Source organism: Lissotriton helveticus, chromosome 7 (assembly GCF_964261635.1).
Source record: "Lissotriton helveticus chromosome 7, aLisHel1.1, whole genome shotgun sequence".
NCBI lineage: Eukaryota > Metazoa > Chordata > Amphibia > Caudata > Salamandridae > Lissotriton > Lissotriton helveticus.
In genome coordinates this window covers 67,590,911-67,617,574 of record NC_136068.1, presented here as the reverse complement: position 1 = coordinate 67,617,574, position 26,664 = coordinate 67,590,911, and the positions used below count along the sequence as shown (strand labels likewise).

The following is a 26,664-nucleotide window of genomic DNA, read 5'->3' as shown; positions in this document are numbered from 1 at the left end:
ATATATTTTTTTTTTTATTGTGTACACAACATTTTCAATTTGCACTTGATCTGAGGTAACATTTTTGCAATTATTTATGTTTTACACCTGCCAGGTGCCAATGGAACGAATTATGCAGTGTTATGTGGCATATTTTGTGATAGTATTGCTTTATCGATTTTCCATTTTTGCATGTTCGCAGTGTTTGAATTAGGGTTTATGTTATTATTACTACTTTCACACAGAAACACATCCAAAAGCAATAGATCAGTTACCAGTGAACGTTTCAAAGGGCCGTCCGCTATGCGTCACCAGAATTAATTTTGTTTTTAGCAACATTTAATATATTTCTGCTTCAAACATATTTTTTAATGAAATCTGCAGTTTGTCCAGCAGTTGATGGATTATCTGGCAGATGCGGCAAGTTCATAAAAATGCTGAAGACGCCACAGCTGCAAAATTATATAATTTCAGTGGCTCCTACAAACACTAATGCAAGATTTTTGCATATAGCAATGAGCATGTGTAATAAACTCCGAAGGTGCTATATTTAACCTCATGCATGCTCGTGACAGAACCGCTCCGTCACGAGCCGCGGGTGGGCTGTGCTGTTGACGGAGCTGTTCCGTTACGGCCGGCCGCCGCGCCTGCGCGGCGCTGATTATGGGCCTGCGTGTCACGTTCTATTGAGCGGGCGGGGCCGTGTCGGAACCGATCCGTAACAAGCACAGCTCACCCGAGGCTCGTGACGGATCGGTTCCGTCACGATCATGCGAGCGCCGCGCGGCCGCCCCACCCCCTAGTGCTGCGGCGGAATTGCCGCCGCAGCGAAGGGGTTAAACAGATCTTATACATATATGTATATATTTATTTATATAGTATTTAAACACTACTCGCCCGATCCACCACTATACACCCAACCCTAAACAAACATTTTGATACATATTTAGAAAATGTGTTAACATGAAAATAAATAATTATTAATGATAGTAACTAATTAACATTTTAATCAACTAAGATTAATTTATAGTTTAAAAAAACACTACCCATCCAATCCCGCAAAAAACCCAAAGACAGTACTATAATATTATTATTAAATAATTAAAATGACATTTCGCTGCGACATAAATAACGAAATAAAAGCATAACGCAGCACATAAAAATTGTCACAATACTAAATGATATTTTAACCTCTATTATTATTATAAAAAAATGAAAATATGATAGCATATAAAGGTAAGCATATTGCAGTCTATCCAGAATTTATTATAGCAAGACCCCATTGGAGTATATTCAGTAGGTGGAGTTGAGATAGGCCAAAATATAGGGATGCTACAGGCCCCCTGGGAAGAGTGGACGCCTCACAGTATTGATTACATACATGCATAAACGCCGTAAGTCATGGTAGGACGCGACTTCTACAGTACACTACCTGCCGCAGACTTGAATACGGATGACGGTGTCGCGGATGGAGATGAAGGCGGGCTCCACAAAGGTGACTTCAAACCGCTGGTGAACTGGGGGAAAGAGAGAGATGAGAAGCTGAAAAGGCAGAATTAATAAAACAAGAAGCCACACAGTCCATTCCTAGCCTATCACTGAGCAGTGCCTCTAGAGGAGGGAGGCTTCTGCTCCATAATCTGTATATTGGGTAAGAAATATTAGGCAATATGAGTCTTAATTCATAAAGGATGAAATAACATACTGTAGGTGTCTGGTGGGGCAGGGGACCTTGAATCAAGTACTTTATATGACTGAGAGGCAGACAACCTAGGTACAATTTTAGGGGCCACTTGTTTGATTTTTACAATAAGGTCACTGGGGCACCAATTTCGTCAAGCAACCTGAAGGCAGAATAGCCCTCTTGCTCCATTCCAGAAGACTTTGACCCTCTTTTATATACATATTTGAGGATACAGACACATTGGGGTAGTTACAGCATATGCCCACGTGCAGGCACAGAAGTCAAGTATACATCATGCCAGAGACTTCCCTAAGCTCATCAGACAGCAACTAAAATGGCAGCTCACACTGACCAATTAGAATTCTTAACACATACCAATTTCAGGTGCTGTTCAGGAAATCAGACATGACACTTTTGACTCCCAGACCAGTTGTTTTCTTAACATTTTTACCTCAGGAGCAGAGTTGGCCACAAGTGTGAGAGATTTGGGGTGTTACACTTAGTTTCAGGGTGATTTAGGCATCAACATATAGATGGGAAGAGGTTGAAGAGCCAGGGCTGTTCCATCTAGTTAGGAAGGCATTAGTGCATTCAAGGGGGAGCCAATTGGCAACAACTAACAATATGAGAAATTCTGCCATGAGGTCGAAATGAACTTCTGAAGCAGGACCAGAGGCAGTGCTTAATTTGAGCCGCTGGTTGCCAGTGGTGGCCACTGGCACTGATTTTGGGGAACTGCACTTATTTTTCCGCATCTGATATTTAGGGAGCGCAAGAGTAGGAAAAACACACAGATCAGAAAGGAGGAGTTAGAGAAATACAGAAAAAGCGTCACAAAGGGAGAAAGCAGGAACCTGCAGGAGTGCAATAAAGGGGCAGGGAGTGTCTGGCAAAGCATTAAAAAGACCTGAAATGATTTAAGACTGGCAGCCTTGGTACTGGATGCGCTGACTTTTTATTCCACCGTCAGCAGGCTTCTGAAAAAGCGGCAGGAACCGGCACTCATTCTTTTACAAATTATGCACTGGTCAGAGGGCAGGTGGTGGCGGGGTTTGAATGTGGGTTGACGGGCTGTTCTCATCCAATCACTCATTAGCAGCTTCCTTTTTGGCATCAAATGCTGTCACCTCCCTCCTTATCACAGAAGGGGAACATTATCCCATGGGAAGGGTGAAAAGCAGAGATCTATTCTCTCTACGTACCCGTAAATTTCCATATACATAAGTTTAAGTACAAATACCTTTGTGCCATATTGATTGAAACAAATGTCCCAAAATAAATGCTGTAGATAAGAGAGTCTTTTTAGAAACCCAAGCAGTGCACTTTTAAGTTCTGGCTCCATCAAGAAAATAAGTGAGACGGGAGACAAGCAATGCTGGAATTAGAAAACATTTACCCCAGGAACCCTTAGACTGGTAGTCAAGTTTTGGCAGAGGAAAGGGGGTGGAGTCAAGAGGGGCGGAGCTTGAAATGCAGAGTCCTGACAGTCACCTTATAATTTTATTTGAAAAAGAATCTGCTGCAAGGAAATTGGCAACAAGGACAAATGTGACAGCATATCTGTTCTAGCTTACCTAATTGATCATAAAGAGGCTGCATTTGAAGATATATTATAGCCTTATAGCCTGCCGTAGCCGGCTATACCGGCTATTAAAGGCCCTCTCCAGCGTTAAAGGCCTGAGCCAAAGGTGAGGGCCTTTAACAAGGGAGAGGGACTTTAATAGCCGGTATAGCCCAGCTATCAAAGGGCTATAAGGCTATTAGAACATTCTGCCACTAGAGGGCAGAATGTTCTGACAAATTAAAGAAATCCTTCAGGGAGCGCGAGGGGATTGAAATCTCCTCAGGCTCCCTGAAGCCTTTGCTCATAGCCAGAGCGGTGAACAAAGAAACATACACACCGTACAGTCCGTACACCCCATGATCGTGGGGTACGGTGCGTACCCCTGTGATCATGGGATGTACCCACCGTACCCCTGCGATCGCAGGGTTTACGCACCGTACACCCTGCGAACATGGGGTACGGTCCATACACCCCATGATTGCGGGGTACAGTGTGTACACCCCATGATCGCCGGGGTATGCACCGTACCCCTGCGATCATGGGGGGTACGCACCGTACACGGGTGGGGGGCGTTCCGTACCTGTTTCGAGGCGAACTTTGCTTTTACGGCTGTTTGCAGCTCCCGTAGAAAAAGGGTGGTACGGTGCGTACCTGATACGAATCGTACTTTCTAAATCGGAAAAAACAGCCGCGAACCATACGGATGTCGCGTTCAGTGGGTTCCGAGGGAGAATCGTACACGGATTTCATTCGTACGGTCTCTGTACTATTCGTACGGAGTCCAGCTCCTGGTACGAATCGTACTTCATCGTACGTACGGGGGACATTGCAGGGTAAGATTCGTACGGGAAAAACGCTCCGAACAGCTATTCAGAGCGGTTTTTCCCGAATCGGAATCAACCCCTTTGTGTCGCCCTAAATTTTGGAAATATATTACTGATGTTGGGGTAACTTATTCCATGCAACGTCACTCCTTATTCACCAGTTGCATAGCTGGAGTATGACAATGAGGGTGTGTGTCTCCAGTATAGGACAGCTTTAGGTCTGAATCTGCCACATGCAAGTGAGCTCCATTTGCATTTGCCCCCAGTCAGCATTTATTGTGTGCTGCTTGCAGCTAATACAATGTTTAAACTGTTCCTAACTCTTGCACCTGGATCTTTGCCCTCAAGTGTACTAGCAGAATATTTTAGGGATTTCATTCAGAAGTATCTTGAATCCTTTTCTGTCACAGCTCCCTTAAGTAAGTAGCCTTTAAATGTTACTGTAAGTTTAAGTTTAAAATATTTGTATAGCGCAACATACACCTGTGCGGTTTCTTGGCGCTGAGATAGCAAACAACCTAATTGGCGGAGACAATCGCTGCGACATAAGCTGAGGGAAGGGACAAAAAGGTTTAAGACAAGAAGGCCTGGGTAAATAAAAAAGTTTTCAGGGATTTGCGAAAAATGGAATACTGGGTAAGGGACCTAAGATGGAAGGGGAGGGAATTCCAGAATACAGGGGCGAGAGTAGAAAATTTCGAGCCGCCCTGTTTTTTTTTCCTGTAGCGAGGGACAACCAAAAGATGTTGGGCTGAGGAACGAAGGTCTCTGCCGGGAACGTAAGGTTTGATGGCTGAAGATATGAAGATAGGGGCCAGGCCAGTCCTGGCCTGGAAAGCCATGCAGCCTAGTTTGAACAGGGCGCGTTCCCGGACGGGGAGCCAGTGAAGTGTCTTCAAGAGGGGGAGGTATGATGAAATTTGGGGAGACCGAAGGCAAGGCGGGCCGCCTGGTTCTGCACCAGTTGTAGTTTGCGCAAGCTGTACTGAGGGATGCCATTAAACAGGACATTCCCGGAGTCCAGGCGGGACAGGACCAGTGCGGACATGATCACTTTGAGTGCAGAAAAAGAAAAGAAACGAGAGATGGAGCGGATAGTGCGAAGAGTGAGAAAGCAGGAAGAAACCACTGAACCAATCTGGGAGTGAATAGTGAGTTTGTCATTTAATTTAATGCCTAGAGTCTTAACAGATGAGGCTGGGGTGGGGGGAGGACCGAAGGAAGGGGGCCAAAATAGAGAGCTCCAGGGACTGGAGCAACCACCCGTAACCACAAGTTCCGTCTTATCGGGATTGACCTTCAGGTGGTTGAAGTTCATCCAGTCCCTGATGAAAGATAGAGTAGATTGAAAATTAGAGATAGAATCAGATGAAGAGGACAGATTAAAGATGAGCTGGAGGTCATCGGCATAGTTATATACCGTGACCTCCAGCTGCTGGAGAGCGAAGATAAGAGGGGAAATGTAGAGGTTAAACAATGAAGGAGACAGAGAGGAACCCTGTGTACTGTGTTTTGGAATGTTACTGTTAAAATGTATCTACAATCGCATCTTTTGTTAACGCATTTCCGAACACAAATTTGAAATCAGCTCCTTACCCTGTAAAGTAGTATGTAAATCCTGGAATGGTTTGACCAATATCTCAGCCCTATGCTGTCTACAAATGCACCATTAGTCAGTCCATTGGCCCCCTTCTCCTTCAGGCTATGCTGGCAGGTAACAGGCTACCCCACCCCAAAGAGCAGAGGGATATTTTGCTTCCCAGCTACTGCCCTTCTTGAAATGCCCCTGTACTGAGTGGGTGGCAATAGATGACTCTGTTGTCTAGGTTCAACCAGGACGGACCGCAGGAGCCCACTCAGCAGCTTTGTAGGTCTCGCTTGCTGGGCAGCGCATGCGCTCTCTGCTGCGAGATGTTCTGTTAGCTTACAGTGGGCATAGAGCCCCGCCCATTGCAAATACGCAGATTGTTTCATTGTCGTTCTCATTTGCTTGCTTCTTGTTTGTTACAGTGTGCTGACTTTACCTCCTCTTTGTGCCTTTGTCCCTTCCCTGGAGCATAGATGCTTTAATTGTGGCCTCCCCCGCTCCCTTTTTAGAAAACACTTTTTAAATTTTGATCAAGCACTACAGGAAAGTACGTGTTTTCCAGCTATTTCCCCTGTGTACTTCCCCCTGCCAAGCTTTTGTTGCATTTCTCCATCCACTCCCTATGATGCATTCGCTCTTGGGTGCTTCTTCTCTTGTGTTGCTTTCTTACCCATGCGCACGCTTCTCAATACCAGCTCCACTCACGTTTCGCTCTCTCTGACCCATTTTCTTTCCCCTACTCTCCTCATGCCTCCCTACGTTCCTCTCTTTCCGTTTCCATTCCTACCACATCCGGTGACGCTTCCCCCCACCCATACTCCTGTGTTGTTTCCGTCCACCCCTGTGTTGCTTCCCCCCACCTTCCTGTAGCTTCCTCACCTCCTCCTTCTTTGATTCCAACCCTTCTCCACGTTGCTTCACCCTGCCGGTCTTGCTTCCCCACCAACTCCTGCTATTTTTTCTTTTTTTTTTGGATCCAACTCGGATCCGTATTTTGCTTGCAGTTCGTGCTTGGTGCCGGTGCGTACAAAACATTTTTTTTCTGTCTTTTTGTTTTAGCTATGCTGCTCAGCATCAGGAATGCTGTACAGCAGGGCTAAAATCATTTGCAAAGCCGATTGGTCTTAAAGGCGAGGCCTGTTGGCTGTGCCAACGCTTGATTATGGATTGCCATTTAGCACTCTAGCTGAAGGCCTTTTTAAGTGCAGTGGCATTTAAAATGGCATAGGGTACTACACCTGCCTATTTAAAGCAGTGGAATCCTCCTTTGTACACTGAAACAGAAAGGCCCCCTCAGGGCCCAGTCTGCAGATCAGAAGTTCTCACCAGGGAGCCTGTCAATCAGGCAGCAAAAGCCGACCTTAAGAGCACGAGTTTTTAAACACTTCTCAGAAACGCCTGTATATTCCCTCAGGGGCTCCATCTGATGTCAGTCTAGCGCACTAGAATTGTGGACTTGTGTGACCCTATGGGGACTCTCATCGCACTATCCCAAGTGCCAGATATAGCCCTGCCACATCGAGAGCAGCAATTCAAGTGTTTCGCGTGGAGAGGATTGAGGCAGAAGAGGGGAACCGAGCCTCAATAATCGGGTTTGAGAATCATAACTTGAAAAAGATTCTCTGTGGCTCACTTATTGGATTAAAGCGTCACTGGCTCTCTTCCTGGCTGTGAATCTCACATCTGGAAGCCTGTCTTGCTCGCGCCTTGAAGCACTGTCTCAATCACTGACTATGAACCCCACACTTTGAAGCACTGTCTCACTCACTGGCTGTGAACTCCACGCCCTGAAGCACTGCCTGCTTTGTTCATTATGGCAAACACCCACCTACCTTCTCCCCAAACCACAAATATCATCTTCATTGCATTCTTAGAACCACAACAGCTTCTCTTCATGCCCAATCATTCCTCCCATCTCTCCCATTCTCTTCAATCATCCACTAGTTACTTCCTGATGGTGCAGTGAGCAAGGGACTCATGTCTGAGCATACCCTGCCACTCCTATAGTGGCCAAAACGATTCAGAAAAGGGGGTGGTGATCAGGATTCAAGCAAGCCGGGCCGAAGACGGCTGTAATGCCAGAAACCGGTCCCCGGAAGCTTGTTTCCTTTCCAGTGAAGAATTGGCTTGGTAGTTTGGTCTGCCCTGTTCCCATGATGCACTGGGCCAGGGACAGACTAATTTGCATGTAGCCAGGTTCTGAACTGGGATGGTGCAGTGAGCTAAAAAACGGTGATGGATCAAGCCCTGATCTTTTGACTGGGTAGGAGTGTTCTGCTTAATTCAGATACTCTGTCCATCACCACCCCCCTTTTTGAATTGAAAATTCATTACAACATACCTGTGATACAACGGCTCTCGGTCTTTGACCGGCCGCCGCAATAAATGTTTGTTTTGTAGACTGTTGAAAACAGTGAAGCATGGATCGGCTGATCTCGTGGCATTAAAGAAGCTTTCTGGTCCTGAGGAGAACCCGTGATCTGGAGGGGTTTGAAATGTGTCGAACTTTTTCTAGCCAATTAAGTGAGCACATCGTTATCAAAAATTGAAATTCTTATAATTTGCAAAATGTTCCTGTTTGGCTTGTTGTTGTCTGTTATCAATCTTTGTTGGGTGAAATATTGATAGATGGGCAGGGTTTGTGTTTGCTGGAATGTGTGCTGAGTGTAACTAGTGGATGATTGACAGGAATGGGAGAGATGGGAGGAATGATTGGGTATGGAAGAGAACCTGTTGTGGTTCTAAGAATGCAATGAAGATGATATTTGTGGTTTGTCAATTTTTTTTAGACGGATTAAATTATCTTCATCTGATTCCTATGTGTAGTGTTTTTGAATACATTTTGATTAAATCTTACGGAAACAGAGGTTTTATGGTGACATTGTTTCAATTCAATGCACCTGTAGAAATGTGAAAATTGTGTATCAGTATTGGCATCCTGTAGTTTCTTGTTTGAATAGGGCTCAGCTGTACTGATTGGAGCCTAAACCCTTTCTTGTTTCTTGTTCATTATGGAGCGGCTTACCTCCTGCAGTCTGTCACTCACTGAGGATGACTCTTACATTTAGCATATGCAAAAGTTGACAAGCACAGAAATACACTCATTTTTACATGGCCCATTGGGCTATAATGAGGATCAATTTGAACTTGCGGCAATGACGCAGTGGACAGTGCACTACCAACTTTTATTCCAACAGATAAGTAAGAGGAGACCTCCCAAAGCCATGCCGTTTTGACCAGTAGCCTTTCCCAGCCTAATAGAGAAATAACATAACATAACATGGCCCACTGGAGCATAGATCAAAAGTACCTGGAGTCTACTACACTTGACAATAAAAGGCTGTGTCGGCATTGAGAGGATTGTAACACAGTTGGTTTTACAGTGTATTTCACATCTTCCCATGCCCACTCAGGCACTTGCCCCGTGTCAGTCATATCACACGTGCCCATTACTTACCATATTCCTCCACCGTGAAGGTAGAGCTGGTCATACCAGGTCCAACATCGATGGTGTAAGTGCCCAGAGCTGCTTCCAAGGACAAGGGGAAGGAGAGATCGGTGATGCCTTTATGGGGGGCCACGTTCACCCACTGCACGATCTTGTTACCTCTGGGATCCTGGGGAAGATGGGAAATGATACATGAGATTCATCCCAGGAGGCCTATGTAGCACGTGTGTCATACATACTCCCACCAGGTAAATTACATAGAACGTGTGTACCACATTTAAACCAGTGCTAGAAACCACATACACCACCATCCAGTGTACCATGCAAATGACTTTATCAACCAAGCAGTATAGAGTGTCAACAAGAAAGCATCTAGGGAACACAGATGGTCCAGTCAGAAAGAACTGCACAAGTCAGAGGTTGAGAAGAGGGAGCATCATTTCCTATGGCATTTGTAATAAGGCATACAGGATATACATCATGGTTTTAACAGAGTAATCCACCTGCAAAAGTCTAAGTCAGACCCCGAGATCTATTCCTATACTGTGTGTTCACCCTGAGTGGTTTTATGAACCTATCTAAGGCCCTGCGGAAACAAAAGTGCATTCTGTTAAATTGTTACTTTCCATGAGTTGAGTTGATAACAAATCAATGTATTGGGGATTGAAAGAGAGGTTGGTAAAGCGGGAGTAAGAGTCCAGACCAGGTTTGAGGTAGATCTTCACCTTGGCCTTCTTCAGCTGCTGTTGCTGAATGATGGACTATGTGACGTATCTTCAATGACCTGGTTGGTTTAAATCCATCATAGGTAGAGTCCTCACTATCATGGTGAACAGAATCTTTGGTTACCCACCCCCTTCAGGTCAGGTTTTTGATTTGCGTTATGCAATATTTTGACCCTTTGTCACCAGGTGGGTGGTGAGAAGTGGTGTATCTGTCGTTCATTGGGTTACACAAAAAAATATATCTGGCTATTCTAATTTATTTCTAAACATTTTGTGATTTCCTGAACTGAAGAAGTTTGGTTTCTCCATTCAATGACTGGCTGCAAGCGAGTGTCACTGAGTATCTTCTGTTAACCCCTTCCGTGCTCATGACGAGCTCGGCTCGTCATGAGGTATACCTCTAGGGTGCTCATGACGAGCTGAGCTCGTCATGACCACACCCATTTACAATGAGTCCCAGCTCAGGGGAAAAATCTGCCAAACAGCCAAGGCGTTAAACTCAACCCCATTTTGACTTTTTGGAGGTCTCTGGTTAGGGTGATGTGAGGCGCCCGCAGTTAGAGGTAGTGAGACCATTACTCGAGCAGTCCTCGAGCAATGGTGCAAAGGATCTTGAATGTGATTCCTGGACTCAGCTTCAAGCCTTTGGGGGTTTCTATGGCTGGTTTGATGCATTTCCATTTTGGAAGACTTAGGCTATGTCTAACAGCTTCTATCAGAACCCACTGTAGTCCACCCGGCCATCGCCCGGCTCTGGTGAGCTCTAAGTGATGCTTTTGCTCCAAAAGAGGTATGATTTTTTTCAGTAATGATAATTTGAGTCTTTTTTTAACAACAAGAAGGCGTATGCATCACTATTCATGGCACTTTGCACCACCTGTGGCAGAATGGCCTAACTATTCCCCATGTCCCGAATCAACCATGGCATACTGGTCCTGAAAGTGCAGATTTCAGAAACTCACAAACAGTTTTTTTGTACATAAGGTTCCAACAGGCCCAGTGTCTCCTGATTTTCAGAGGCTTTTGTGGACATCCCCAGGACACAAAGGCTGTTCTCCAGGTGTATGCAGTGAACTTTGATGTCCCAATGGTTTTATTTTTTTTCTGGTCTGGTGCTGGAGCCAGTGATTGAGGTAAATTGAAGGGATTGTCATCACTCTTCATGCCTCCTGTTGATGTTGATATGATTTCTGTTTTATCTCCATTTAGACAAAGATTTCCTCATCCGGAATACCTGGGTTAGGCATTCAGGGATGCTGGTATTGGTGTTGGATCAGCCTTCTGCCAGAGGGAGATAATATTAAGTGGTTGTTTACACTCAGTCGCATGAAAATTACACGTGCCACACTATAATTGTACAATAGCCCTGCCTAGGAATATAATCCGGCAGCATATAAAACTGTGTAGGACATAGCAGCGATAATATAGTGTTATCTTCCTACATCAATGCACTATCCTTAAGTTTTACTCCTGAAGTTTGGTAAAACTTAAAGAGCGAATAATCTCATTGATTGAGTAAACTAGCGGCAGCTGGTTTTAAAATTGGTCACCGTTTGGTGAAGTTGTCTCCTTCTCTGACTTTGTCTGAAAGTTATTTTTGAATACTGATTTATTCATTTGAGTGCAAACACATTAAGATGTATTGTCTGTATTGTATGCAGGATGTATGCTTTGTATTCACTTTTTTATTAGTAATGTCATGTATTATGTATATGTGTTGTATATTAGTGTAAATAGTATTGAATGTATATATGTTTCTTTTTTCATTCACAAATGCGATAAAAAGAGTTTATAAAAAGAATTGCAAAAGTTAAAAGGGTATAAATAAAGGTACCGGACAAACTAAAATGAACCTTTTGGTTTGGTTCTCAAGATAATTATTTGAAAACGAGTTTGGTGTGGGCATTTTTTTGTATTTTTCTTGGAAATTAAACAGCACAAGGAGAGAGACACTGCTCAGAGCACAGAAAGACCTCATGCACTTGGAAATCATACAGCACAAGGACAGAGACCCTACTCAGAACATGGAAAGAGAAGATCTTACCTCGGTGGAGGGAACATAGAGCCACATACCTGCACCAGGATCGCTTCATACTGCAAGGGGACAGAGAGCAGGAGTTAATGCAAGATCAGACCCGGGAATATAGACCCTCCAACAATGAGAATTGTACCTGTGGTTTTAGAGACGCACTAAGTGAAGTGCATTTACAGATTACATAAAAAATGGGTAAAGATAAACAAATTTGCAATCAGTACATTAGCAATACAAATGGTGTCTTGTCACTTGTTTGGCCAGTTTTCATTCTGCAAGTGACAAAAATATCAAGAATTTTCCGCTGAGCAATATATCCTCTCCTTGTAGACAGACTTTTACTGCATGTTGGCAGTAATGAATTCCATTTCTGAGGATGAGGTCTTTCAACAGTTCCCTTCACTCTGCCTTCAGTGCAGGGCATGTGCAAATAATGTGGCAAATGTCTTCCTTAGACGGTATGCGGTCACTGCGGTTTGTATCAGTCAAGCGGCGGAGTTGCATAGGTTTACATTATGGTATTTTTAATATATTTACATTAAGCTCTGGTGGTATATCATGTGATATATTATAATGGGCTATATTGGGATGGCCTCTGTTATGCTTTGTCACTTCATATCATGATATGTCATCTAAGTACATGTTAGGTACTGCACTGTCAGTTACAATGTCATGTTTTATGAAATATCAGGCATGTCTAAGTAGCACCAGACCCCTCTAGAAAATCAAGCACTTTAAACTCTTCTTCACCACTCCATGAAGCAAAAGACATCTGAGAAGTAGCCACGTGGGCCTCACCTTGTCGTTCTGAGGAATGAAGTCATCATTCAGCGTCACCACCCGGAAGTTCACTGCAGTTTGGAGAAAGAAGAAGAGAGTAGAGTTAGACCTTACAGGAGATATGTGCAATCTCCTTCTCTGTTGGTGGTGGGGTCAAGAGGAAGGGATAATTCCAAAGAGAGGACAAAGTATTGGACCAAAGGAAATCAAGTCCGGTCCATGCTGACACGTGTAAGTGTCAATCGATTCGATATTCTCGCGTGGAACTCTCGTTTCGGTGATGGCAAATTCAATCCAGATTGAATTTGCCATTGTCGAAACATTGTCCTCTGTTTGGGATTATCCCTTCCTCTTCACCCCGTATTGGCATTTGAGCCTCACACTACACTTTGAAGTCATAATTTTTACTTTCCATTTTACCTGCCGATGTGGATGCCGGTTTGCTATTTTCACCGCCATCCTGTTTTGGATACATGCCTGACGATTTATACTTGACCACCACTGAATTCTCTCTGAACCCAAAAGGGTTGGAATTATCACTGGTTTAGGGATTATAAATACCGTCCATCGTGACTTGAGCCCTGAAGAGTCGGAGATTATTGTTTCTCAGACGAAACACGTGTCGGCTGGCTGTTCTCTGTGCCAACACACATTAAAGGAACCAAGAAAACTACAGCGAATATTGTCTTGATGTAGTGAACACGAACATATATTGTTTAATATTGATTGTATGTGTGCATAGGACTATTGCAATTGTTGTATGTGGTTGGTTTTCCACCACAAAGTAAGGGGTTAGTAGGGTCACCCCTTTCCTGTCAGCACCATAACTAATAGAACTGTGTCCAACTGACCTCCGTAAACTTTGCAGAGCGCCACTAACTCCTCTACACCAAAACCCTAGCTCCTAGCACCATAATGTGCTTTTATGTTAACAGAATTTAAAAATCAATCTATAATATGGAATGGGATAAGTCTTTTGTTCCATTCATTATTACCCAAGCAGCTGTAGTGTCCTCCCCGGCCCGGTAGCATGCAAATAACCATGTCACACACAGAGCTTTGTAGTGCACTTATTTATTATTCAGAGTGCAACCGTTAACTGCCTGCACTGCGTCACAAACTTTATTAACCACGCCCAGACACACCCAACTGATGATGTCATTCTCCTATAGAGTCCATCAGGGACCAGAAGGGTCTGGCTATTCATATTCACAAGACACTACATCTCTCCCTTTGTTAAATAAAAAGAACAACTAATATTTATATATGGCTAAAAATATATTATAGTTAATAATGAGTCATCGAGGTGCTCAAACCACTCTTCCAGATATAATTGTGTGATGTTTATGAGGCCTAGGAGAGAGGCCTACCTCGGGTGCAGGTGATGCACAGGCAGGTGTAATGAGTTGAGCTTTCCAGACTCTCAGGTGGACACATCTCACTTGTAACCTCTGGAGCCAATGAACATCAAGGCAGGTGCTTCAAATGTGACGAGTCTCTTGTGATGGACTTTCAGGGACATTGAGCTGTCTCAATATGTCCTTTGCTCGTCACAACTCTCAGTGGGTCAGCATCAAACAGAGTCAGACTTGCATTTCTGTTTTTGTTTGACCAGAACCTAGTCTCCTTCCATGAAGACCGTGTCCCAAACACATCAGCGTTTGTCAGCATAGGTCTTCAATCTGGGCATGTGAAAGGAATCAGTTGCACAGATTTCATTAGCATCTATCAACATTTTAGTGGTCCATTGTGGCAATTTTGTTTCCATGGCTCTCCCAACCATTAAGGTGGCAGGGCTTTCACCTGTTGTGGTATGGGGAGTTGACCTGTAAGCACGAAGGGCAGAACATAAAGCTGACTTGAAGTAGCTACCATCTAGCACAGTGTGCTGAACTATTCTCTTTAGGTTGCCCAATAATCTTTCGACACAGCCATTTGCCTGTGGCCAGAGAGGCGTACTTTTCTGATGTTTAACACCTTCTGTGCTCATGACAAGCTCAGCTCGTCATGAGGCATGGTTGCGCTATGTCCATGAAGAGCTGAGCTTGTAATGACACGCGCAGCGCTCACACGGGGGGCTAATTCCCCCGCTGTGCTGAGCGTTCTGAAAAACGGGCCTGGTCATGACGAGCTCAGCTCGTCATGAGCACAGCGCCACCATGCAGCGTGACGAGCCAAGCTCGTCACAAGCACCGTGGCGCAGCGCGCCCCCCCTTCCCCAGGCGCCGCGGGGGGATTAGCCACGCAGCGAAGGAGGTAACTCTCATGTTAGTGAGAAAGTCCTTAAACTTCTGGCTATTTATAGGTGGGCCATTGTCAGACTTAAGAATGAAGGGAACGCCCTAAGTTGCCAAAATGTCATTTAATGTCCCAATGACTTTGTCATGTGTGCTTGATAATAGGTCTTTCATAAGGGGAAATCGTGAGTACTCATCAATGACTACCATGAGATGACGTTCATTGTTCAGAGGTCCAAAGAAATACACTGCAATCCACTGCCATACTTCAAAAAAGATCAGACATAACTAGTGTATGCTGTGTTGTTTTGGGAGTTAAGTAGTTCCACAAATGATAGTCCTTTAATTATCTTTCAACTCAATCATCAAGGCGAGCAAACCGCACTCAATCTCGGAGAGCTCTTTTAGTGGCAACAATGCCACAATGACCCTCAAGTGCTAACTCAATGACTTGTATTTTTAAAAAAAATTTCTTTATTTATTTTATTCTTCGGAAGATACAGACCATGTTCATATACAATACATTCCGCCCACATGACAAATGATACCATGAACATTCCAATTGTGAACTCAGGATTATATCCGTGTATGCTCCTCGAGAACTGTGTGCCACTTTAGACAAGGATTTGGTGTGTGGTAAACAAACTTTAACTAAACCCCCCGAACTTCACCCCATCACCCCCCAACCTCCTCCCCCTTGCCGGTTCTATACACCTCAGTCCGATTAGCTTAAGTCTAGGGTCTCCATCTAGCTCCCCTCCTGACTGTGGGTCTCTGGCCCAGTGGTGTGCGTCCCATCCTGCGATACCTGTGTGGTCTGCGAGGCCTGCCCCTCTATCTCCTGTATCATCATTCCTCACGCCATCAGTACCTCAGGTAGTTGGCCATCTCGTCTGGTGGCACGCATATGCCCCTCCTCCGCCAGTGCCCATTCTCTCAGGTCCGTTCTCCAGCTTGGGCCCTTTCTATCGCAAACATCTTTGAAAGCCTAAGGGTTGGGAATGCAGAGCCAATCCATTCCTCCAGAACCAGGTCCGCCGCCGGCCCCTCCCATTTTTCTGGAAAGCCCAAAAAGCGGAGGTTGTTCCTTCTTGATTGCCCTTTCGCATTGTCTGCCCTGTCTTCCAGCCGTGCTGTGTGTTCCTGGAGCGCAGAAACTGTCGCACGCAGTTGTTGGACTTTGGTCTGTAGCGTGCTCAGGCCCCCCTCCGTGGTGGTAACTCTGTCTGCCACTTTCCTTAAATCCAGGCGTAGATGGTTGATGTACATGGCCATCCCATCCATTTTTAACTCCAGCGCTGTTCGCGATTCCCTAATGGCCGCCAGAATGTCGGACGTGTCACAGGCCACTGAGACGTGATGAGGCGTCTGCTCCTGGTCAGGTCTATTGCGGTCAGCAGAGGTCGGGCCCGGTACTGTGTACTGCATGATTTTGTTGGACTGGGTGCCTCTAAGGGTTCTATCTCTCCCCATAGTTGGGGTGAAGGTTGTAGGGTTATCTCTGGGGTCGTCGTCCTCACTTGCCAAGCATGCCAGATGTGCACCCTGAACCCCAGGATTTTCGCACCCTCGTCCTGTGTCATCCCCGGGTTGGGACACTCCGTTTCGGAGGCTCCACCAGCTGCTTCCCCGGCACTCCCTCCGTTCTGGGCCTCCCACCAGATCTTCAGGCCGGCTCTTTAGGACCACGGCCAGTCAGTGCTTCCACCTCACCAGGAGGCGATTGTTGCCACCGCCGCCCACCTCCGTAGGGCGCGCAGCCCGCTGTTACAGCCAATGGCACCAAGCAGGTGGAAAGGGGGAAGACTCACCACCAGGACCGGGTTTCCCAGTCCCCCCAGCCAGTTGTCCGCCTGGCAGTACCATGTGCTCTTGATGTCTAGGGTAGGCGTCACCCGCAGGCCTTATCAGTCAAATGTGGCCCATATTGCACCGCTGCCAAGCTCCAGTCCTGCATTCCGGTGGGTGTCCTAGTCACATGTGGGATCTCTGGCTCCGTATTTGTCTCCCCCTCAGTCCTGCTCGGCCTCCAGGGAGCCTTTACAGGCCGGGGCCACCCCCCCGAAGCGCCACACCCCACTGGGACTCTGAGGGAGCAAGGCAATCACCACTGTGGTCCCGTTCCCAAAATGTCCTTGCCATAGCGTCAAGTTCCTGCCGCCCCAGCGCCAGGATCTACCATGCACCCCAGAGGGAAGAGAGGGACAGGTACACACCTGTGCAGCTCCGGGCTTGCATAGAGCCGACATCCAGGCCGCCGGCATCTCCTCAGCCCGGCAGTCCAACTCAGCCCTCAATCCGCCGGATCCATCTCTGCCTCCCTCCAGCTGGGCAGCGCAGGGCGAGGCTCCGGAGGTGTTTTGGGCCCAGGCCCTCCTCTCCGCACTCCAGCACAGTTTTCCGCGGCCTGCTGTCTCCTGGATTAGGCCGGGGTCGCCATATTGTCAAGCAGAACCCCGGGGGATATAGTTCGATTTCTCCGGCCGTGAGTCTGCTTCACTCACCCCAATCGGTATCCTCAGAGCCGGGGGGGCATTCCGATCTCCGATGCCACAAAAGGGGGGCAACATTCCACCAGGATTCTGAAGGATTCTGTCCAGTGGGGCAGGAGCTGCACCAACGCACGTCTAACCGGCCATGCTGTCAGGTCACGCCCCCTAGCTCAATGACTTGTTGTCTCAGATTCTTGGAAATGACAATTTTCGTACCTCGTAATGTAATGCCTTCTTGAGTAAAATTCCTTTCTCACATTTTTGAGCTTTTGATATTCAAAGTCATCTGTAAGAGGTTGAGTTGTCTCTACCAGAATTGCTGTGTAATAATGTCCTTGCGGGCTATCATCTTTTGAATGGTGTTCGTAGCAGCAAGAATGTGTTCCACAGATACAGCTGCAGGCATGCTTGGCTTGACTATGAAGTTAATACATGCCTCAGCCGCTGTAGATGTTGTGCTGTGACACTGCAATGCTACTCGTGAAAAATATTCAGTGGGATTTTGAACTTTCCCTGGACTATGCACAATAGTGTAATCATACTCTTGCAATCGCAACCCCCATTTCTCGATGCGAGGGGGCATCTTTGCTTTCGCCTGGTGATCAGTTACAAGGGTGAAGTGCTTTCTATACACATGGAAGAGTTTACAAGCCCACACTGCGGCTTTGTTTCACAGGTTGGGAGTAGGCACGTTCAGTCTGTGACAGACTCTTGCTTTCATGAGCCACAATGTGTCTCTCAGCATAGTTGTGCCCATTGTGCTGGGCAAGGATCGCACCCAGACCCATCAGGCTTTCATCTGCCACAATCTCAGTATGCAGTTTTGGAAAATAGGGCACTTCAGTCGTGCTCTCATTTGCATGTTTGATTTTCATAAAGCTATGATCACATGCATCTGATCACTGGAAAAGAGCATTACATTTTTGTGACATGTCTCAATGGCGCACTGACTGTGTCACCAATGTACCTGGAACAGTAAGTGGTCATGCTGAGGGAGGTCACAGCATGGTCGCATCTAGGGTGACCAACTGGCATTGGTGCAAATTCAGGACGGTGAGTGTAAAAATTCAGGACAAAGGGTCAAAATTCAGGACACAAATTCAGGACAGGAGGTCAAAATTCAGGACAAAAGTTCAGGACAATAGGTACGTTTTACAGACACATCAGAGGTCGCGCAATAGTATATGAGTAAGCCCAGCCATTTCTAAACATATTCAACCATTTGCAAACCTATCCATGTATCCTTCCATCTATCATTTCACTCATCCATCCCTTCATCCATCCCCTCATCCATCCTTTCACTCATCCTCCATTATCCATCCATCCATCCACCCTTTCACCCTATCCATCTGTACACTTATCCATCCACTCGTCATCCAATCCATCCATTCACTCATCCATTCAGCCATTTACCCTTTCACCAATCCAGCCATCCTTTCACTTACTTATCCTTCCACCCATCCACTCTTTTAGTCATCCATCCATCCTCCCTTTCTCTCTCCATCGACCCTTTCACTTAGCCATCCTTCCTTCCATCCATCCATCCACCCACCCATCCATCCATTTACTCATCCACTCATGAATCCATTCATTGACCCTATCACTCATCCATCATTTCACTCCTTCACACATTTATTCATCCTTTTGTCCATCTACCCTCCCTTTCACTCACTCATCCATCCTTACATCCACCCTTTCACTCATATGTCCAATCATTCACCCTTGCACTTATCAATCCATCAATCCATCCATCATTTCACTTATCCACCTACCCACTCATCATCCACCCAAACATCCACCCACCCACCATCCACCCCCCCACTCATCCATCCTTTCACCCACTCATCATCCATCCATCCTTTCACCCACCCACTCATCATCCATCCATCCTTTCACCCACCCACTCATCATCCATCCATCCATCCTTTCACCCACCCACTCTCCATCCATCCATCCTTTCACCCACCCATCATCCATCCATCCATCCATCCGTCCTTCCCCTCAGCATCCATCCATCCTTTCCCCTCATCATCCACCCATCCTTTTCCCTCATCATCCATCCATCCATCCTTCTACCCACCCACTCATCATCCATCCATCCTTCCCCTCATCATCCATCCATCTTTCCCCTCATCATCCATCCATCCTTTCACCCACCCCCTCATCATCCATCCATTCCCTCATGATCCATCCATCCATCCTTTCACCCACCCCCTCATCATCCATCCATCCACCCTTCCCCTCATCATCCATCCTTTCACCCACCCCCTCATCATCCATCCATCCATCCTTCCCCTCATCATCCATCCTTCCCCTCATCATCCATCCATCCATCCTTTCACCCACACATCCATCCATCCTTCCCCTCCATCCATCCCCTCATCCATTTATCCTTCCCCTCATCCATCCATCCTTCCCCTCCATCCATCCATCCATCCTTCTCCTCATCCATCATCCTTCCCCTCATCCATCATCCAGCTACCCTTCCACCCATACATCCAGCTATTTACATTTTCTCTCCATCCTTCCCCTCACTCATCAATCCATCCATCCTCTCTCATTATCCATTTATTCAATCTTTCATTCATCCATTCACCCTTTCACTAATTCATCCAGCCATTCACCCATCCCTTCACTTACTTACTCGCCCACCTTTCCATATTAATTTTGAGCTGAGCCCTTTTGAGAAGAGGCCCATCAAGAACTTCACCCTCGCTGCAGGGGCCGTTCCAGGACTGGGACAGAAGCCACCCAGGGCGGAGACAGGATCCACCACAGGGGGGGACAAGAGCCATCACAAGCAGGGGGGGGGCAGGAGCCACAACACGGGGGGACTGGAGCCATCACAGGCGGGGGGGGTGGACTGGAGCCACAACATGGGGGGGACAGGAGCCATCACAGGCGGGGGTGGACTGGAGCCACAACATGGGGGGACAGGAGCCATCACAGGCGGGGGTGGACTGGAGCCACAACATGGGGGGACAGGAGCCATCACAGCCGGGGGTGGACTGGAGCCACAACATGGGGGGACAGGACCCATCACTGAGGGGAGGGCAGGAGTCATCACAGGAGAGGGAACAGGATCCACCAGGGTGGGCACAGGGGTGGGCATGCAGTATTCTAGTATCATCTTGGGCTCCTCGCCCCCTCCTGCACAAGACAACGAGAAGACAGGCTCTCTGTCCAAAATGCCATCCCCCACTGTGATGTGCAGTACTTACAGGGGATACTCTAAGAGAACTGATTGAACTGATTGTCCTCCATACTTTGTTAATTTGTTTACAATTTAGTGACAGTAATTAAGCTCGGTGAAGAGAAGCACATGCTGCCTCGGTGTTATCAGGGGTGTAATCTGGCCGAGTCTAGGATGTTTGGGGCCCTGGGTAGAAATGGAATGTGTGAGCCCCCCTCTAAATAGCAGAGACATAATGCATTCAGGGCTGTTTGCATGTGAATAGATGTCGCTGCTCCTGAACCTGCAGCTCCTCCATCTCAGTCACCTTCGAAGCACCTCTTAACAGGTCATCAAGGGCTGAAGGTGTGAGGGTTGCCCCCCCCCCGCTGCGGCTGCGCCTCTCCAATGCTGCTGAGTATCTGATGAGCTTTGGTGTAGCATCGGAGTGAAGAAGGGAGGTGGGTGCAAGCTGTGCCGGCTTTAGTGTGAGGCAACCGGTGCCCTGTTAAAATGACGGACAAATGGCGTCCGTTAAAGAATCCTTCACGGACAACGGACAGACGGCCGAAATTACGGACTGTTCGTGAAATTTACGGATGGTTGGTCACCCTAGTCGCATCCTGTGTGGGACAAGTGGATATGGCCTGCCTTTAGCCGGATCTGATGACATCCCCTTTTCAGAGAAAATATGAACGAAGGATTTAAGTTTTGTTTTGTAAAACTCACACTTTTCAGCATTCAGACCTGCACAGCAAATAAATAGCATGCCTGTGATAGGGCTTTGTCATTTCCTTTTGAGTGGCCCAAAATACTAGTATATTATCACTGTAATTAACAGCACATGTGACAGTCTGTATTGCACGGTGAATAACATCCTGAAATGCTCTGCAGTTGACGACACCCCAAAAGTTAATCTTTTATATCTGAACAAACCAAGATGGGTCAAAAAGTTAGGTACCTGCAATCTTCTTGTACTTCGAGTTGATGCTACCACTTGTTCAGATCAAGGCGGGAAAATACCTTGGCGCCATTCAGCTCTGTAATCGTGTCTGCAGTGTGGAGATCTGGATGTCATTATCTCTCGATTGCCTTCTTAGCTTAGCCCATATCAGCACAAATGCACACTTCACCTCCACTGTCCTTTTTTGGCAGTACCACTATGAGCAAAACTCATGGCGTCTGACCAATAAAGAGTACAATTATATCATGCTTCAACAGCTTTTTGAGTTCTTCCTCAGCAGCTTCCTGTCGATGGAAAACAATTTGGCAATATCGTTGAGCAACAGAACAAATGTCTTTATTAATGGGAAGTTGCATTTTCATTGTCTTAAGCTTTCCTAGTCCATGAAAAAACAACTGGAACTGACTCACTATTTCAGCATGTGCATTCTGGTTATAATCTATCAAGATCAGCCCCATGTCAGCAGCAGTACTGAAACTGAGTAAACATGCACTTGATGAAGGACCTTGAAAAATGTGACTTGGCGCCTTTGCTTTAGTCTTCTTGCTTTGCAGGGTTGCTACAAATGATCCTTGACTTTGCAACAGCGTGGAGGCTGCCCCCTTGTATACCTTAGTCTTCGACAGTGTGAGATGGGGCACCGGAGACAGTTTGTTTTATTTTCCAACCAACATGATGTTTATTGATGCACCACCGTTGATGATAAAAGGTATGGAGCAACCATTCACCTTTAGTCCCAACTTGGAGCACTGTCCAAATGAATTTAGTTGCTTCAGGTGGTGATCTCTCTCTGACTTGTAGTGGTTAATGTTATCATCATGTGAAAATTAGAGTACGGAGTTCCTCAGTGGGTCATAGAACACAAAAGAAGGTAATGTATAGTGAAAGGTTGAAGAGAAATCCTACGTGGAGGGGAATTCCTCCTTTCGGAAATAGGGCCCTCACACACCCAGCAAGCTAGGTGTCATGCTCCATCATATAGGCCGCTCCTTGTTGGGTTGGCACTGCAATACCCAACGGGCTTCCATAGAGGGGCTCTTTTGGTGGAGATAGTTCTTCACACACGGTTCTGAGGCATTGCCACAGATCATTCGTGACTACCAGACGAGAAACATGTCGACCACCTAGGAGTAGAGCGCTTTTCCGACACATTGTAGCCAGATTGTCGCCTCTCCTATATTCTTTTTAATCAGGCTAGGATCCTCCCTGAATAAAGTCATTTAGAGGAATCTCACCCCTGTTTTAATCTGCACACTTCACTTTGACATCTACACATACTAGGCCCCTTACACCCACTGTACCTATACGGCAAGGAACAAAAGAGCCCCTCTATGGGAGCCCGTCGGGTATTGCAGTCCTGACCCGACGAGGAGCAGGCCCATATGATGCAGCATGACACCTAGCTTGCTGGGTATGTGAAATCTACTCCCCTGCAAATATCCCCTACATTTTTCACCAATTAAATGTTTCTGTTAAACAGCCTTTCTACTGGTGAAGAAGAACCAGAACAAAGATTTTTGTTTGAACTACAAAGTAGTTGCGTAAGCATTTAGTTTAGACCTGTATAATCTATCTGCCATTTTTCTGTGGTTTCAACAATTCTTTCTGGGACAGACAGTTACTATTAATCATAAGGCAAAGCAGTCTTATTGGTCCTGGTCAAGTTCAAAGTTTACTAATGCATAATTGGCTCTATCCACCAAATAAAGCTGGTGCTCATCACCTACAATCACCAGCACAAATTGAGCACTGGGCAGTAAAAAAGGGCACAACTACCATACACCACATATCATCTGATTACAAATAGCTAGGGGTGGGCGGAACTCGTAGAGTTTTACTCCGCAGAATTCTGCAGAGTTACCGAAAAATTCTGCAAGATTCTGCAGAGTTCCAGTCCATCACGCCACTCGCGCAGATTTTTAGCACCAGGAGCTTATCTCTTGCTGTAAAATCTACACGAACAGCACCACGCAGATTGCCAGAAAGCAAAGTTTCTTTTTGTTGCTCGAGTAAATTTTCTACTCTAGCTGCAGCTTTTGCAAAATGAGCGGCAACTTTCTTGCGAGCAGTAGTGACCTGCCGCGACGGCCCACATTGAGAAATGTCACCGGGAGTTAGTTTAGCACTAGTTTTTTTAGTTTTTGCAGCACTCCAAGCAGATAGTGGAATGAGCAAAACTCTGAGAGCTCTGCCGGCAGAACAGAGTTTACCACCCACCCCTACAAATAGCCCTATGAGGTTGCAAGAGGTACCCTTCATTTCAGATGGCCATGCCCTATGGATGAACTACTGTCCATCAGAGGCTAGTGCTCTGCTGTGGGAGGAAGCACAATAGGTTGAGAACCTATAGTGATCAAGAATTGGAAATGTTTCAGGAGAGCACCATTTTCCACACAGAATGAAGACTTTAGCACCTACAGCCTTATTGCTGCTGCAGAATGTGATTTTGGCTGCAATTAATTCTAGATTTCATGTAGAAATGTCATGAGTATTAATTGGCTTTCTGTGTTGAACAAGATGCATGGCTACCACATTTGCTGACTTTGAAAGTTATGGCCCTATTGTCAAAAGTAGGCAGGGCGAATATTACAAAAGTTGTAGCCCCCTCTTTGGGACACATTATGCGGGTCTCTTTATATCAATGGAGTGGGTGACAGCAGTTACTGGCCCCATGGCAACTATGAAATCTTTACTTACACTTGAAGACTTCTGAAAATAGCTGAAATCTATATGTAAAAGTGTGAGATACAATGAGGAATCAGACTGCGTTTATTAATTCCTAATTTTGTAGTGGCATGGTCCAACTTGTAATAGTAAATAGAAACACATTTGGTGGACTGAACTTCTAATTGTTGCAGGAAATAGGTAGGCTTTTGATCACTTTAAAGAAAGGGTAAAGGCTGTTATTCCTTAGCCCAGCAAGCCATCAGCTGCCATCAGCTGCCCCTGAATTGATACCCTTGGGGTTTGGCATCTTACAAATTGTTTAACCTGACTTTCACTACAATTATCTTCATAGGAACCAGAAGCTCTGATTGATGCTTGCCTCCCACAAAGTAGCAAAAGAGCTTAAAAGTATGGTAAAAGTCATGAAATGTTTCCACATAATATTCTGGAGCAGACTAGAGTTCTGATTATGTTCCATATTATTTGGGGGGGGAGTACTGTTTTTATACTAAGTGTGTGTGCATGTTGTGCATATACACAAGGCACAGGGAAGACAGGCATGAATGTGCAGTAGGACATCTAGAACACCAGTGTCACTGAAGGGGAGAAGTGGAGCAAATCTTCCCTGCACCTGCTCTGCCACATCCAGAGCTGTCAGAAGGATGGAGGCAGAGGGTTGGACCTTTCCCCATACTTTTCAGGGACTTTACATTTAATTATAGACTTCAAAGCAAGTTTGTCCTGTTTATTGATGAGGCAGTGTGCCAGATGCTGGTGTTGCTGCATTTTCGTTAGGGGTACATTTTTAAAAATAGAAACAGATGCAATATCCCAGTGTAAACTTTTTGAACAGAGCCCTACAAAACATCTAACATGCCTGATCACATCCACTGCCAGGACCACTCACCTGACTGTCCAGCATTGTAGACAGGTTTGTCAGTCTGCAAGAAAGTCCCTTTCTGCTTTTTTTGGATCAGAACAGTTTTACTCTCCTCAAAGGGTCGGATGCCCTGGCTGCCCCGAACCAGGACAGTGGCAACTTCTTCCGCACCCAAAGGATCTGGCACCTGGTCAAGGAAAGAGCGACAAGGGTGAACTCAATCAGGACACATGGTATGTAATTTGTGGGGAGCAATCATTGGAAACATCTATGAACCACTTACAACCAGGGCACAAATCCTAAAAAAAGAAGTCGGGGACGCTGACGTCACAACAGGAAGTGACGTTACGAAAGGTGGCTTGCACCATCAGGCTCATTGCCTCCCTTTGCTCACCCCTTAAATACGATTGCATCAGAGAAGCAAGCGCGTGAGCAGCGTTATGAATGAGCTCCGATCTCGCCCCTGAGAGGCCAGAGAGTGGTTGTGTGGCTCCATTTGCTCCAATTATCGAGCTCCTGGTAAAGTAAGTGGAGGGACGCCGTCCACCCACGTGGTACCCCGATTCGAGCCCTGCTTACAAGTAATGCAACCAGTGATTTAACAGAAATGCTGCAGAATTGTGTGTGTACACGTACCTATGTTGTGCATGGGTGTGTGTGTGAGTGAGCACCACACACTTGTGTGTGACCTGGAAATGGGTTCTAATTTCACCACAAGTGAAATATACCTCAACATCTCCTAATGTATTTTTTAACTTCTTTTTATTATTTTATGCTCAGCAAATAAACTTGGCAGAATACATTATACACATTCTAAAATTTGAAAATCTCCTAATGTTTACACCCTCAAAGCTTTCCCCGCTCTATGAGCCCTCAACATTACCCCCAACACTGTCACAACTGAAATATGCTTCTTTTCCACAGGGTTGGGTTAGTCTCCTACTTATCTGCAAAATCTATGCCTGTCGCACTTGCACAACACTACTGCCTACTAAAGCCGACTCTACTATATCTCTCTGCCAGACCCTCCCACGTGGCAAGATTGCCTCTTCCACACCCACAGCCCCTATTGAACTCAAACTATTATACAAGAACAGTCTTGTTCATTGTATATTCCATGCAGCCCCACACATGTAAGCAGCTTTGCTCACTCATCCAGAGTCCCTTCATCTGGGACCTTCCAGAAAACCCACCGCCTCCTCTCTCATTATGTTTAAAAAGTGCAATTGTGTCAACATAACTTGTCACTAACACCCCCCTCTACAGCTACCGCCCTGTCCCACTGAAAGATCTTACAGTAACATACCATTTCTCTGAATACAACCTCCTTATCTCTCTGAAGTCCACCTTCTGGTAGCTTGACTCCACTGAACCTGCCCTCATCCTTGTGGAGAACTTTACCACCTCTCCACACCACCCGTCCTCTGTCCTTGCTGCACCTAACCTCTCTGCAGCGTTCATCGCCACCGACCACCCCATCCTACTCACAACCTTTGACATAACTGGCTCTGAACTGGATCTCTTCCCTCTACCCCAATAGGTCATTCTCTGCCCCCTGGTGCTCCTCCCATTCACCACAGACCCCTCAGACTTCTGGTGCCCCCAAGTCTCGGTCCTGGGTCACCTCT

At 46.1% G+C, this 26,664-nt stretch overlaps 1 protein-coding gene across 1 annotated transcript in view; it reads right to left on the bottom strand.

The window, feature by feature from the left end:
• The window catches only part of LOC144768929 (alpha-2-macroglobulin-like protein 1), a 299,902-nt gene that overhangs the window by 171,010 nt on the left and 102,228 nt on the right, over positions 1 to 26,664 (bottom strand). The window contains exons 3-7 of the mRNA XM_078652936.1: positions 25,064 to 25,223; positions 12,643 to 12,695; positions 11,886 to 11,906; positions 9,097 to 9,256; positions 1,412 to 1,496 (exon numbers count right to left, since the gene is read on the bottom strand). Of these exons, the coding sequence (XP_078509062.1) occupies positions 1,412 to 1,496; positions 9,097 to 9,256; positions 11,886 to 11,906; positions 12,643 to 12,695; positions 25,064 to 25,223 (479 nt within the window). The remainder of the gene's footprint in view (positions 1 to 1,411; positions 1,497 to 9,096; positions 9,257 to 11,885; positions 11,907 to 12,642; positions 12,696 to 25,063; positions 25,224 to 26,664) is intronic.